Source organism: Haemaphysalis longicornis, unplaced genomic scaffold (assembly GCF_048455015.1).
Source record: "Haemaphysalis longicornis isolate Haplotype H1 unplaced genomic scaffold, Haemaphysalis longicornis Haplotype H1 scaffold_10, whole genome shotgun sequence".
NCBI classification, from domain to species: Eukaryota; Metazoa; Arthropoda; class Arachnida; order Ixodida; family Ixodidae; genus Haemaphysalis; species Haemaphysalis longicornis.
Genome location: NW_027526204.1, coordinates 5,793,690 through 5,808,977, shown reverse-complemented (window position 1 = coordinate 5,808,977; position 15,288 = coordinate 5,793,690). Strand labels below are relative to the sequence as shown.

General features: G+C 53.0%; 1 protein-coding gene across 1 annotated transcript in view; it reads right to left on the bottom strand.

Moving 5' to 3' along the window:
• Positions 1-286: 286 nt before the first annotated feature.
• Positions 287-15,288, bottom strand: part of LOC144157588 (uncharacterized) — a 78,148-nt gene continuing 63,146 nt past the window's right edge. The window contains exon 2 of the mRNA XM_077688429.1: positions 287-879. Within this exon, the coding sequence (XP_077544555.1) occupies positions 547-879 (333 nt within the window). The 3' untranslated portion in view covers positions 287-546. The remainder of the gene's footprint in view (positions 880-15,288) is intronic.

Sequence of the window (15,288 nt, the reverse complement as noted above, 5' to 3'; positions counted from 1 at the left end):
GTTGCGCTCACCAATGTCGCTTCGCGCGCTTCGTACAGACCATTCCGTTTCAGTGACGTGCGGTACACTGATGCGCTCCGGGAAGCATGTGCTGAACTGTTATTCAGCACCACCGCATCAAGCAAGCGGTTACGAAAAGGTGGAGTACCCGCGTCTGTAACACAACCGGCGAGTACGTCGGATAATAAACACCCGCCACATCGTCAGTCTTATTTTTTTTATCCGGTGGCAGAGCTCACCCTTACAGGCACCGCCCCAGTAGAAGAAGCGATACACTGACCCGCAACAGCCGTATAAAAACACTACAACACTGAAAAATGACGCCTACTTGCATTGCCGCTGAATTCCAACAAAGTGTCCAAGAAACCGCACAAGACAAGCGAGAACTGTTTGCAACGTCTTAGGAGCGACTTGTTTACTGTTAATTTTGGAACTCAAAATCACCCGAGAATACCTAAAAGCCCTAAAGTCAACCCGGCGCCATACAGTGTGGTCAAGGCAACAATCGGTGAATGGAGGTCGATCCGATCGGCGTGTGCCCTTCCCTCAGTTGAGCCCGAAGTCAAGGAAGCTGGCGCACCAGGCCCGCGCCTCGCGCGTGTTGCTGCAGCACATGCGGAACGCCTTGGGATCCTTGGTGACCTTGGCGCACTGCTGACACAGGTCGCGGATTGCCGCATCGGACGGGCACAAGTCCTCGGGGGGCACGGAAGCCACAAAAGGAGCCTGGTCCTGGATCGGTGAGCGCCGCTGCAACTCCGGCGCTCCAGGTCCGACAGCAGCCCACCAGCCGGGCACGGCTGCAGCGGCACGAGCCACGGGAACAGCCGACAGCACCAGCAGGAGAAGAGGGAGGCCTGCAGGCAGCAAAAACGGAGTCTGCGAGAAAGAGAGAAGACGTGCATTGGCCTGCATCATGGCTACACCGGCCCACCACGTTGGGGAACGGCATATACGTAGACCGGTCTACGAGGCTCGCTGGGTCGGCGCATCTGAGCGCGTGACCGCAGACAACCGTGAAGCGGGAGGGTATTTTATGGGAATGGGGGAAAGCGTGGCAGTCCCAGATGGCCTGGGGGTGTTATAGTACTGGCCGCAAGGGGTGCAGAAGGGGCTGATGTATACGGAGGGGGCAATGCAATGTGCGCGAGCGCAGGGCGCTCCGTTGGTTAGAGAGCGTGTCTGTATCTGTCGCCATAGATTCTTTTCGTGTAGGGTAGAATTGAGTGAGGGAGAAGGAGAGTTTACCGGGAGACGGACGGGGCAGAGTGGTATCCCTGCAGGTGTAAAGCGACTAAAGGTAACGTTCGGCGTGTTGGAAGGCCTAGAAGACCTCCCTAGAAGCACGCTTGTGTAGGTCTTTTAACAGCAGAGTTGTTTAAGCCGAGCGTTGCCCGCCCGTCGGAACAAAAGCCTCACGGAGCGATAACGTCAACTCGCGTTGCCTAGTAACTTCTTGCGCTGCTGGGCATAGCTTTGCGCTCGCTTCGCTTCGGCCGCTAGGAGGCGTCTCCTGAGGAGACGGTCCAACGCCGAGCTCTGCGATCTATGCTCATCGTACCCGTCCACCGACCATGTGACCTAAGCTGTTTCGCAAGTCTCCTGGATCATTGTGAGTCATCATTTGTCGTATATAATCGATTATACATTGCGAACCGCGCCTAGGAAGACGTGGTCATTTCCGGGACTCGCAAAGCGTAAGGAGTGTGAATTTGGCGCCATGGCAACGGCGCGGTCACCGCCATCGCCACGTGCCGCTGATGCATCTTTCGGCCGAAGCACTTGCTCTTGCCGCCGAAGAAACCCCTCGTGCCACCGAAGAAGTTCACCTTCGGGGCACCGGCGTGACGAGTGAAGGAGCAAGTTTGCCCAGCCACACCCTGCCAAAAATGACTACATTCGTGCGTTAGGTACGCCGTCAAGTGATGCAACACCGCTGAGCCAGCATCATCGAATGTGCGCGCAGCCTACAACTTCTCGCAGCCGGGTGCAGTGATATTCTGGCCACGTAGGCACACGCCACTGAGCTGCGTCAAGCTCATGGCAAGACACCTGCACCGCTTGGTGGTGTGTCGGCGACGGCCACGACCTCCCTGGCGATAGCTGGCTGCCACTGTGAAAGTATAGACATGCATTCAGCAGAGCCCTCCAGACGCCGATGGTGACGACCGGGTGGTCAGCATGGATTCTGCGTCGCCAAAAAATGCGGCCGACAGAGAGAGAGAGAGAGAGAGAGAGAGAGAGAGAAAAGCTTTTATGAAATACATGCACGCAGGCCTGCTTATCCCTCACATTCCAGAGGACCTCTGGTGATGTCTTCAAGCCGCTGCTGGATGTACGCCGCTAGTTGCTTTGTTCTTCGGTGGTGCTTGTTGCGGCCAGCCATCCTTTGTGGGGTGTGTTTGTAGTGTTGTGTATGGCTGTGCAGTTCCAGAGGATGTGATCTTCGTCTAGTATGACGCTACATGTGGAGCAAGTAGGGGGTGGTGTGTTAGCATCTCCCCACATGTTATGTAGTCTAGCTGGAGTGTAGAAGGTGTCTATCCGAGCTTGTCTTATCAAGGTTGCTTGTTGTCTTGGGAGTGTGTCAGTGAGCTGTGGTAGTTCCCTCCTTCCCGTTGAGTAGTCCTTTGATTTAGGTGCTGTCGCGACCATGAGCGTTAGATTTGGTTCCACGTGGGCAGGAGCCCGCGAGGCGGCTTCTCGGGCCAGCTGATTAGCTTTTTCGTTACCTGCCGCTCCTTCGGACCCAGGTATCCAGTACACTGTTACAGCGTCCTTGATGCTGTTGTTGATGGCCGTAGCTATGGATCGTGGCAGTTCCATGCTTAACAGTTGGTGACGGGCGCTTTTTGAGTCTGTGGATATGTACGTGCGCTTCGTGTGGCTGGATGTGTGGGCAACGGCAGTGGCGATGGCTGTGAGTTCAGCCCAGACGGGTTCCATAGGGGGGATGCGCTGCTGGTACTCCAATTTTCCTTTGAGGTCAGCATATGCTATACTTGCTGCTGTGTCTGCTACTGCTGCATCTGCGAATACCTGGTTGTTGAATTGGTCTGCAGCGGCTTGTTTATCCAGATATTTGGCTCGGGTGCTCCTTCTGACCTCATTGCTTTGGCAATGCATGTGTCTCGGTAAGGTTGCAACTTTCAGCAGGTTGGCTGTACATGGGTTTAGACGTTCCAGTCCTGTAATAGGCTGCTGCGGTGTGTACTCTAGACTCTGACACTTTGTTGCCCTGGAACTGTTGCTTAGAGTCTGAGGACCTGGTTGTAACTGGGGACAGCTATGATCTCCTGCAGCATATTGTGCGTTCCTGTCTCAAGAAGTCGCTTGGTGCAGCCGTTGGTCGGAATGCCTAGCGCAATCTTCGTCACCTTCCTAATCAGAGCGCTAATTCTTTCTTGCCGAGTTTAGTGAAGTTGGTGTATGCTGCATGGTACCTTATTCGTGAAATAAGGAGTGCATCCCGTAGTCGTAGAAGGTCTTCGTCCCTTAGTCTATTTTCTCTGTTCATGATTCTGCACACCATGTTCAGGACTTGTTCTCCTTGCCGATGTACGTGCTGAGTTGTGGCATGGTCTCCCCCGTCGCTTTGAATGGGGTGTCCAAGTACCCTGATTAACTTTGCAAGGAATTGAGACGTTTAGGTTTTTAATGACAATGGGTGGACGCTTCCATCTTGGGTTATGTAGGAGAAGTAGCTTCGACTTTTCCAGGTGAACACTGTAGTCCAATTTGTTCTGACTTACTGACGTTATCGACTGCCTGTGGTAACGTAGCCTGTATGTTTTAACCCACAATGTAATGTCATCGGCGTATATCATGTGTCCGATATTTCCAATTATCTGCATGGCTCTGTATATCCTGAGCATAGCAAGGTTGAAGAGTGTTGGTGAATGTACAGAGCCTTGTGGAATTCCCTGTTGTGGGTGTTGTAATTGTTGTAATTTGATTTCTCCCATGTGATATGTGTACATTCGAACCTCCAGTAAACTTCTGACATAATTGTACATGCGTTGCCCGCAACCACTCTTGGCTAACTTCCGGCCTATGGCCAGAATTGATTTGAGCTGAGCTATGCTAACGTCCTGATATGTTTCATTGTATAATACAAGTAAGCCACCCTGCGTAGGTAGGTGAGCTCTGCATCCAACGATATTGTGTGGCAGAATGTTTTGTTGCTCTATGTGCTTTTGTAGCCTGTCCAGTACCATTCTTTTTGTGATCTTTCCAGCATTCGATATCAGGGCGGTTGGCCTAGGTGGCTGTATGGCGATGTCTTTTCCCGGTTTTGGGATGAAGGTGACTTTCGCACTCTTCTATTTTGTTGGCACTGTGCCTAGTACTTATGCCTGTTTTTGATTTCGAGCAGGAATTCCTGATGTGCCTTAGAAAGGTTCCTAATTTGGGCTGTTGTTAGCTGATCAGGCACTGGTGCTTTATTTCCTCCCATTCCGTGAATGACCCTTTGAAGTTCAACCAACGTAAATGGTTAATGGATGTCATTCTTGGTGGGTTTTTCGTACTCTTTGTAGGCAGGTTGTTGTCGTGCTAGGATGTACGTGCTTTGTAAATCTTGCGGGAGTTGTGCGTCGTTGTCCTTGTACGTGTGCAGGAGCTGCAAGATCTTGTGGTTATTCATGGTATTGCTTTTGCTGGGCTCTATGAGTACTCTTACAAGGCTCCAGGTGCGGGTTAGATTTAGGGTACCATTCAGTTTCTCGTACGTCTCGTGCCATTGTTCTCGGGTGAGTTGTTCTGAGTACTCTTGTATCCCTTTGTTTATTCTATCAATGCGCGCCTTCAGCCTGCGGTTAGTTTTGTGCTTTTTCCATCTCTTTGTGATTCATAGTCTTGCCTCCCAAAGGTGTAAAACGTGGTTTCCAGCGCTTGGCTGATCCACGTGTTGTTGCAGGTACTTTGTGTGCTGTTTCTTGACTGTTGTGCTCATTGTTAGCTGTTGTGCTCATTGTAATACATTTCTTGCCTGAACAGTCGGCTGTTCCATGCGTATTGGATGCCAATCTCTGATACCATGTTTGGTTTGCCTTTTGGCCACTCGTATGACCAATTTTATTTGTATAATTGCGTGATTATTTGTTAAAGTGTTATGCGTGTTCGTCCACTTGGCTTGCAGGTGTCCCTTGCAGAAATTAAGGTCTGGGTTGCTATCCTTTTCAGCCGAGTTGCCTGTTCTTGTGGGTTCTGCGATGTCATTTATGAGTGGAAATCGTGCTTCCTGCATGAGGTTGTACATCTGTAGACCTTTTGGCGAGTTTCTTTTGTATCCCCAAGCTTTGTGTTCAGCATTGAAGTCCCCAGCTAAAAGGTGGCACATTTTTTAGGTGCGGACTACCTTAGGACCACACAACGTCTGTCCGCGTCCGTGCGGATAGCATTTACAATCGCAAAAAATCACACAGGCACCGGTAGGATTCGAGCCTGTGTCTAGTAGACAAGACAGAGTTAGCGTCGGTCGTCTTACCCATTCGGCTACGACTGCGAGTTAGTACCCAAGAGTGAAACGGCTCACTCCCTCGCCTGTAGCGGTATTGGAGTACCTTAGGACCTCCCAATGTGCGTCCGCGTCCATCCGTGCGCACACCATCATCAAACGAAAATAAAGCGTAATTAAATTTGAGCCGTGAGTTGTAGTTTAATTTAGGGAATAATCAAGGTGAAACTCACGGTTCAAATGTTATGACGGTCGGGGCGCAAATCAGATGTCACTCGGGGCGCAACTTCAATGTCATTAAGAGCCCCCGTACTCCGCACCCTCGCCATCATCCACAGAGTGGAGATACTGCCATTTTTTTCCCAGCTGCTACTTTGATTGCATGTTTGGCAGGATGCACTTTCCCTTTTGGTGGGCTACATATGTTGCCACTGCTTGTATCACACTGCTGGTTGCGTCGCAGAAGTGTGTGTCCCTGCTCGGTTTCTTGTATTACATCGAGATGCAAGTGTTTTGTGGCAAGGGTGGCAAATGTGTCATTGTTGTGATAGGTTATGTACCCAGTAAGTTGTGGTTTCTTGCCTGGCTCTTGAAGTAAAATGATGTCCGGATTGTCGTTTTGGGCTTGTATGTACTAGTGTAGTGCTCCTTTCTTGTTCCGGAAACTTCGGCGATTCCATTGCCATATTACAATTTTTTTAGGCATGGTTGGCTTCTTTGTCCACTGTGAGGCTTTGCAGATGCGTCGGGTTTTGTATTATTATGAGGGGAGTCAGGATTGCGATAACCTTTTGCACAATCACTGGGATGAGGGCGTCGATTCCCTTTTGTGTTGCGTTTTCTATGGTCTGCTCTAATTCAATTAGCTTTTGCGCTATGAGCTGTAACTATTTTGAGGTAGACCATTTCTGCTGTGGAGTCTGATGTTAGCGATCTGCGTCGTTTGGACTTTGGCGGCATTTTGACATTGCTAGGGGCTGTGTGCATTTCCATATTGTGGTTTTCGGTTTATACTAGTGGTGTAGTGGCTGTAGTGGCCGGGTGTGTTTCCATTTCCTGGGGTTGGGGTGGCGTTACTGGGGATCTTGCCTGAGTAAGTACCCTGTAAACTGTGTCTGCCTTGGGCTTGGTGTGCATAAATATGTGCCTGTATGACCTAGCTGCTTCCTTTGGGTGGGGGTCGTGTGTAGTGGTGTAACTGATGGCCCATCGGTATCAGATACACAACACACGTTGCACACCGCACAAAGGGGGAAGAATGGTTCACTTGGCACGCTTGGCCGATGACATGTGGCCACATGTATGTAGGACAAACCGGACGATGCTTAAACATACGTCTGCAAGAACACAAAAACAGTGAGAACACAAAAACAGAGAAAAATCAAGGCAGGGCTCCCAACTATGGGAACAGTGCACCACGCATGGGTGTTCGCCCATCTTCAGTGATACCACAGTTTTGTCTCGGAATCGAGATAAAACCACTCGAGCGCTGATAGAAGCATTTCACATTAAACGGTCTGGAGATAGATGTGTTAGCGCCTCGTCAATTTTTTTACCAGACAAAGAATATGTTTATCTGTGCAAATCGTTGCGATCGTAGGGGTCTTGATATGATATGGTGTTGCTGTTTTATTCCTGTGCCATTCGATTGTCGCGTGTACACCGGTATGTGACTCATGTAAAACGTAAGCTTCATGGGTTTATCTTGGGCGAGATTGACGCACCGCGTGAGATGTTCAAGTATATATTTGTGTTTATTTCAATAAATAAATAGTTGCGAGTTAGCGCCGTGTCGTCTCTGTTTTCTACCTTTTGCCCCTGTTGTGCGAGCGCTTCCACCCTCAAGATAAACAGCTACAAACTAGCCCATTGTCCATTCTACTATAGTAATTTTCTGGGCTGGATTCATAAATCGAGATGGTGTGGGTGCTTCCTCCTTCGTGAGCTTTTTGAGCTTCTCCGTCAGATTCCCGTTCTCGCTGGGGATTATGGCAAGGTTTTCGTCACCCCCTATCTTTACGGTGACTTGGCGGGCCTCAGCAGGCGTCAGCTTTGGTGCTAGGCTAAGTACGGCGTGAAAGTCGCTAGGGTTGCGCTTCGGTAGACTGAGTCCCGCAGTCGTTCGTAATATAGATTTGGTGATGGGTATCGGACTCACGGAGGTACGGACAGGCCTGCGCAACCATCCTTCCTCGTCTTGAACGTACTTTGTCGGCATAATTGATGTGGTGGCGGGCGCGAGCGCAGTGCGCCTTCCCGTAGGTGCAGCGACCAGGCGAAATGGAGGTAGGCCTAACAGGCCTAGCTCCCTCACCAACGTGTGTTGAACTTCACTGTCCCTCAAATTGATAAATAGGCGTCCCACTTGCTTGAAAATTGTCACTGAGTCCGTAGCGGAGTTGATGCAAAGCACTTTTGGGTCGTAGTGGGCGGAACATCCGCGAAAACGCCGATATTTCCATGGAGCGATGTGAACATGCGAAGACGCCGATGAGCGCCTGCAGCGCCGCCGCGGCCGATACATCGCAGGCGGTTCCGGAGCCGAGCGAGACTACAACGAGAATGGAGCTGGTAACATTTTGATCGTGAACCATGAGATGGCGGCCAATGCGCGGGCCCCCAAGCACCGCAACCACACAATCGATGCTGAGCCAGGGTTGGCAACGCCCCAGGCTACACAGATCAGCAAAGCACGAAGGTCAAGTCGCGCTTCCACGTGAGCTCCCCTGCGCATTACGAGCTCCTTGCTGCCTCCAATAGATAGGTTGCAAAGGCCGCTGCTGCGGAGAAGCTTCTGCATCGTATGATGGTGCCGCTTCTACCTCGCCGGACGGTGCCGCGCTCGTCAACGATCTCGTGAGGTTTGCCGAACGTGCCGCTGAGCTGCGTGACAGAGTGGTGGCCGCGTCCGCTCTTCTGGCCGAGGAAGAAGATGAAGATACAGCGCAGTGCGTGATCACGCCAATAAAGTTTGCAGCCACGGGGATCCAAACAGAAGGGCTATACAACTCCGACCTTTTCTGGACGACATGGAGGGCCAGTGGACACACTAGATCTCGAAGTCGCACCGCCGCAAAACGCGGACGCTTGCTGGAATACGACCGATACACAAACCTGCCTTCAATATCGGCCTGTCCCGCTCCACTGACCATCCTACCTCCTTTCTGCGGTATCAAGGGAGGCAGTCGCCCGTAATTTGGCCGATGTCACCTGTGTATCCAAGTGAGGATGGACACTCGCCTAAACGTTGTTGCCGCCGACGCCGAAACTGCTGAGTGCCTGTGTTCACTGTTGGCAACACAGACAATATTGTCACGAAGCCAGAGACGACGCAGTTGTCTTGAAGGAAAACACGTTTATTGGAGCGAACTTGTGCTCCCCTAACAACTCAAAGAATACACGGGCGGCGAAGCAGCAGTCAGCAAAGTGACGTACTCAAGCGAGCGTCGGAGATCGAATGCCACGGCGTCTGCTCTGCAGGCTTTTATCATTCGGCGCAAGTGTTTCTGGAACCGTCAATTCAGATCCAGAACATTGTAGATCACAGAAGATTATTGTGGGCTAGCGACGTTAGGACGAAACAGTGTGCTTATCTGAATGTGATAGCCCGTGCGGCATGAAAGTAAAGAATGAAAGACGCGCTTCGTTTGGAACGCAGATAACACAGCTGGGCGTGGCCAGGCAGTAAAAACAAACAATAAATAAACAAACCCATTCATGGTTCGCGGCATTACCCCCCCTCTGAGAGTGCATCGACCCGATGCTAAAACAAAAGACTGTCCGAACAAACAACAAAATCGAAGTCGGCCCAGGCGTCACTGCACCACGTGACCCCATCGCGCCGCTACCGCGGGCTCTTCAATTTCGTCTGCTCACCGAAATTGACCGACCGAGCAGACAAATGCAGGAAGGACGGAGAAAAAAACTGAAACTAAAGCGTTCGTATGGCGACGCAGTGAAACATCCCCCTCGCGAGGGGCACGATCAAATGCAGAGCATTTCCGGGGGCGCACGACGTTAAGTAGTTTGCGTGACGTTAATGTTGTTGCACTTGTGGCAACTGCTGACGAGAGAGCGCTCGTCAGCAGTAATTTGAATGAGTCAACGATATAAGGCGCGTTCGTAGCGTCCCATTCTGTGTCGGCTTTGTGGCGCAGTGGGTAGAGCACCATGTACATTGCGCTCCGCCCGCAGGGTCGAGGGATCGAAACCTGGCGCCGGATAGTATTTTCCTTTATATAGTGTAGGGGGATTGATTGATTTGTAGGGTTTAACGCGCCGACGCAACGCAGACGATGAGGCGCGCCGTAGTGGAGGGCTCCGGATTAATTTTGACCACCTGGGGATCTTTATCGTGCGCCGAAATCTCGTACACACGGGCGTTTTTGCTTTTCGCCTCCATCAGAAAAGCGGCCGCCGCGGCCGGGAATCGAACCCGCGACCTCGTGCTCAGCAGCGCAACGCCTTAGCCACTGAGCCACCGCGGCGGGTTAGTGTAGGGGGAGGGGTGCGGACAACGACGGTGCGGACTACGACGGGACAACGCGGGTGACATCGTGAGTTACTGAAATGCTCTGCATTAAAAAAAAAAGTCCGTCATCTTGCATAGTAAGGCTTCAAGCGAACCACGTGGACGACTTCGGGCCGCGTGCGTCGTCGTGATGTTCTGGAATCACCATCGGGGATCACCACGTACGTAAGTTGGCCGACACGTCGTAGAATCTGGTAGGGTCAGAAATACCGTCGCAGAAGCTTCTCACTTAGTCCGCATCGACGGATGGGAGTCCAAACCCACATACGATCCCCAGGGTGGTACTCGGTATCTCGGCGTCGAAGGTTGTAGCGCCCGGCATCCACCAGCTGCTGGTCGGTTGTACGAAGTCTAGTTAGCTGGCGAGCCTCCTCCGCACGCTGAAGGTATGCTTGGACGTCGGCGTTGAGTTCGTCGTCTTCTACGTGCGGAAGCATGGCGTTGAGCATCGTAGTCGGCTGTCTTCCGTAGACAAGCTCGAACGGCGTCATCTGTGTAGTTTCCTGGATAGCCGTGTTGTACGCGAAGGTGACATACGGGAGCACTTCGTCCCAAGTCCTATGTTCAACGTCGACGTACATTGACAGCATATCCGCGATTGTCTTGTTCAGGCGTTCCGTTAGTCCGTTAGTTTGGGGGTGGTACGCCGTCGTTCTTCGGTGATCCGTGTTGCTGTAGCGCAATATCCCTTGCATCAGCTCCGCAGTAAAGGCCGTTCCGCGGTCTGTGATCAGGACCTCTGGGGCTCCATGTCGCAGCACAACTTGGCTTATGAAGAACATTGCGACTTCTTGTGCAGTCCCCCTCGGAAGAGCGGCGGTCTCTGTGTAGCGCGTCATGTAGTCTGTCGCTACAACAATCCACTTGTTCTCGGATCGGGATCTAGGGAACGGGCCCAGAAGGTCCATTCCAATCTGTTGGAATGGCCTAGATGGGACGCCGATCGGCTGCAGAAGTCCGGCGGGTCTCGTCGGTGGCGTTTTTCGTCTCTGGCAGTCACGGCAGCTTCGGACGTAGTGGGTGATGTCGGATGCAAGGCCGGGCCAGTAGTACATAATCTTGATTTTTCCAATTGTGCGAGCTTTGCCGAGATGTCCGGAAGACGAGTCGTCGTGGCACGCTTCCAAAAGTTCGTCACGAAGATCTGCCGGGATGACAAGAAAATAATTCGCTCTCGTTCCTGCGCTGAAATTCTTCTTCACGAGGACGGAGTTTTTCAGGCTGAAGGCAGGTAAGTTGCGTTTGAAGGCTCTGGGCACGGCGACGTTGCATCCTTGGAGGTAGTCGATCATGACGCGTAGATCGGGGTCGGCACGCTGCTGGGCGGACAGGTCGCTCTCAGTCACGACTCTGAAGAACGCGCTGTCTTCATCGGAGTCTTGTGGTGGTGGGTCGACGGGGGCACGGGACAGGCAGTCGGTATCGGAGTGTTTCCTCCGGGATTTATAGACCACTGTAACGTCGAATTCTTGCAGGCGCAAGCTCCACCTACCAAGACGGCCAGAGGGGTCTTTCAAATTGGCGAGCCAACACAGCGCATGGTGGTCGGTCGCAACCTTAAATGGTCTTCCATACACGTATGTGCGAAATTTTGAAATGGCCCATGTAATCGCGAGGGACTCTTTCTCAGAGGCTGAGTAGTTTGTTTCGTCCTTGGACAGACCACGGCTGGCATAGGCGATTACTTTCTCGCACCCGCTTTGCTTTAGTACGAGGATGGCACCAAAGCCTATATCACTGGCGTCCGTGTGCATTTCCGTTTCGGCGTTTTCGTCGAAACGCGCGAGCACAGGCGGGCTTTGCAGGCATTGTTGCAGCTCGCAGAAAGCTGTTTCTTGCGCATTTTCCCAGCCAGCTGAAAGGGGTGCTATCTTTCGTCAAGCGGGTGAGTGGCTCTGCAATGCGGGCGAAGTTTGCGACGAAGCGCCTGTAGTATGCGCATAGTCCGAGAAATCTCCGCACGCCCTGCTTATCTTTCGGTCTTGGGAAGTTCGCTAAGGCGGAAGTTTTCGCCGGATCAGGCTGGACTCCCGCACCGTTGACGACATGGCCCAAAAACTTGAGTTCCTCGTACGCGAAGCGGCACTTTCCAGGCTTCAGCGTTAACCCCGACGTACGGATGGCCTCGAGTACAGACTGAAACCTTGCGAAGTGTTCGTCGAAAGTCCGGGAGAATATCACAACATCGTCGAGGTATACAAGGCAGGTGTGCCACTTTAGGCCAGCTAGCACCGTGTCCATGACTCTTTGAAACGTCGCTGGTGCTGTGCACAGCCCAAACGGCATCACCTTGAACTCGTATAGGCCGTCTGGGGTTATAAATGCAGTCTTCTCTCGGTCTCTCTCGTCCACTTCAATTTGCCAGTAGGCGGTCTTCAGGTCCATCGATGAGAAGTACTTCGCGTGGCAGAGGTGGTCGAGGGCGTCGTCGATTCGGGGGAGGGTTAGATTGTGTCGTCGGGGTCGGGGCATGTCGTGAATCAGGGTCTTCAGCGAGTCGCTGCGTCGTTGCGGGGTTTTCAGTTTTGCGCCGTTGTGCAACTTTACCTCCCGAAGTTGCTGCTTTCAGTTTCCCCCGCCTGGGCTGGGGGACCTTCCACGTTGGAAATCAGCATTGCTATGGTGGTTGAGCGACTGGTATGGGTAGGGTGACGGCAATCGGTTGAAGCGGGCTGGTCCTCGGTTGCTGTTGGACAGGTATTCGTCGATCTCAGTAGGGCGCTGGCCAGGTCAGGGGCGTGGGGCGTTGACGGAGAAACCACGCAGTCCGAGTCTCCTGTACGGGCAGCGACGATAGATGTGAACGGCCTCTAAGCAGTGGTAGCACAGCGGACGATTATCGGCGGTTCGCCATACGTCCGTGTTCCTCGGCGCCTGGTTTTGGCCTGCAGGGGATCGGTTGGGCGACAGTGGACGGCGGTACGGCGGGAATTCTTGATGAAGGGTCGGAGCAGGGCGGGGTCATCGAACAGCCGCGGAGTAGGTCATAGCTTGAGGCCCACGTGGTACTTCGTAAGGCATAGAAGTCCCCAAAGCGAGTTGAATTTCTTCCCGGATCACGTCGCTCATAGAGGTGACTTGGGGTTGCGGCGTTGTTGGGGAGAGTTTCCGTAGTTCTTCCCTGACGACAGTGCGGATTGTCTCACGTAGTGTGTTAGAGCTAAGAGCCCCGGCATCGATCGTGTCCGCAACTACCGCATTGATGGGACGGTCGTACTGCCTCGTGCGAATTTCTAACGCCTTCTCCACGGCGGCCGCATCGGACGCAGATTCGGCCACCGATTTGGGGAGGTTGCGGACAAGGCGAGCAAAAAGTTCTTGCTTTACTCCTCGCATCAGAAACCTCAGTTTCTTTTCTTCCGTCATATCCGGGTCCGCGCGATGAAATAGTCGCTTCATTTCCTCAACGAAGATTATGACTCCTTTGTTTGGGTGTTGCGTTCGAGTTTCCAGTAAAAGCGCAGCTCGTTCGTTTCTCACCACGGTCGTGAAGGTCTTAAGGAACTCGCCTTTGAATTGCGCCCAGTTGGTCAATGCGCTCTCGTGGTTCTCGAACCAAGTTCGAGCTGCATCCTCCAAGTAAAAGAAAACATGCCGGAAGGTTTCTTCATCTTCCCACCTGTTGAAGATCCGCAAGCGCTCCAGCTTCTCCAACCATTCCTCCGGGTCTTCAGCGGGGGCTCCTCGGAAAGTTGGCGGTTCCTGGGGGTGCTGCAGCAGGATTGGCGACGTAGGTTCTTGCACCATGGTGGTGGTTGCAGCAGTCGTTGTCTTTGGTCTTTCTGGCAGGAGGCCGAACTCGGGCGGCAATCCTTGCAATCGGAGGCTGGCTCTAGTTGGACTGGGCTGGCGCCTTGCAGAGGTCGTCATAAACGGTGCATACCCACCAGATGTCACGAAGCCAGAGATGACGCAGTTGTCTTGAAGGAAAACACGTCTATTGGAGCGAACTTGTGCTCCCCTAACAACTCAAATAATACATGGGTGGCGAAGCAGCAGTCAGCAAAGTGACGTACTCAAGCGAGCGTCGGAGATCAAATGCCACGGCGTCTGCTCTGCAGGCTTTTATCTTTCGGCGCAAGTGTTTCTGGAACCGTCGATTCAGATCCAGAACATTGTAGATCACAGAAGATTATTCTGGGCTAGCGACGTTAGGACGAAACAGTGTGCTTATCTGAATGTGATAGCCCGTGCGGCATGAAAGTAAAGAAGGAAAGACGCGCTTCGTTTGGAACGCAGATAACATAGCCGGGCGTGGCCAGACAGTAAAAACAAACAATAAATAAACAAACCCATACATGGTTCGCGGCAATATGTGGTATACCCGTACGCGTCTACCGTCCCGTCGAACGCGGTGCGAGTAGAGGCTTGAACTTCGGCGTGGACCCGCAACTCACGTCAGCCGAGATATTGGCTAATATTAAATCGGGTGTACCTTATAAGTGAAGTGTCCCGGAAGCACGGTGGGGAAATGGTGATACACTTTGAGGGAGCTGTCCTGCCCCTCTTCGGGGATGTCTACAAGCTGCTACTCCTTGTGAGAGCCTGCCTTGTCAGGCCTAACCTGTGCGGCCGATTTGGGAGACTCGACCATGTGACCCCCGGCTGCAAGGGAACAGCGACATGCGCGCGTTGTTGGGGAGGACACAACTCACAACAGTGCACTGCAGCTGTTCCCCGGTGCTCCAACTGTGTTGGCCGCCAGAGCATGATGTACTACCCTTTCTCACGATGGCAGCACGAGCACTGAGTGGCCAGGGCGTGGCCCAGGCAATGCAGCCAGAGCGACGTGCTGAGGTCGACGCATCACTTCGACAAGTGTAGCACAGCTACGCCGGGATGGTCCAGCGGAGCAACACACAGCAGCAGTCACGCGTCGGCCACAGACGCAGCAGCGTACCCCTAGGGAGGCCAGCGGCCCCAGCCTGCAGACCAGCGAGCCAGGCGATCCACTTCCCAGCATCCCGCCCCACCCTCAGCCCCAGTCCTTCCGCTTGCAGTTCCCGGCCCGGAGCAGCTGATGCCCGTCCTTCTGGCCCTGGCTCACAGCTTGGTGGGCAAACTGCCCACCACTGACCCTGCACGAATGGCAGCTATGGACGCCCGGCCCTCCTGAGTCCCCTGTGGAAAAGTACAGCGGCCACGCATCCTGCAGTGGAACTGCCACAGCCTGGGCCACCGCAGCGCGGAGCTGTTTGGGCACCTGCCCGGGAGTCATTTGACGTGCTGGAACTGCAGGAGGTGTACGTCTAAGGTGACCACCAGCCCCTGCCTGGCTACGTGTGTCCTCTCGGCGCCA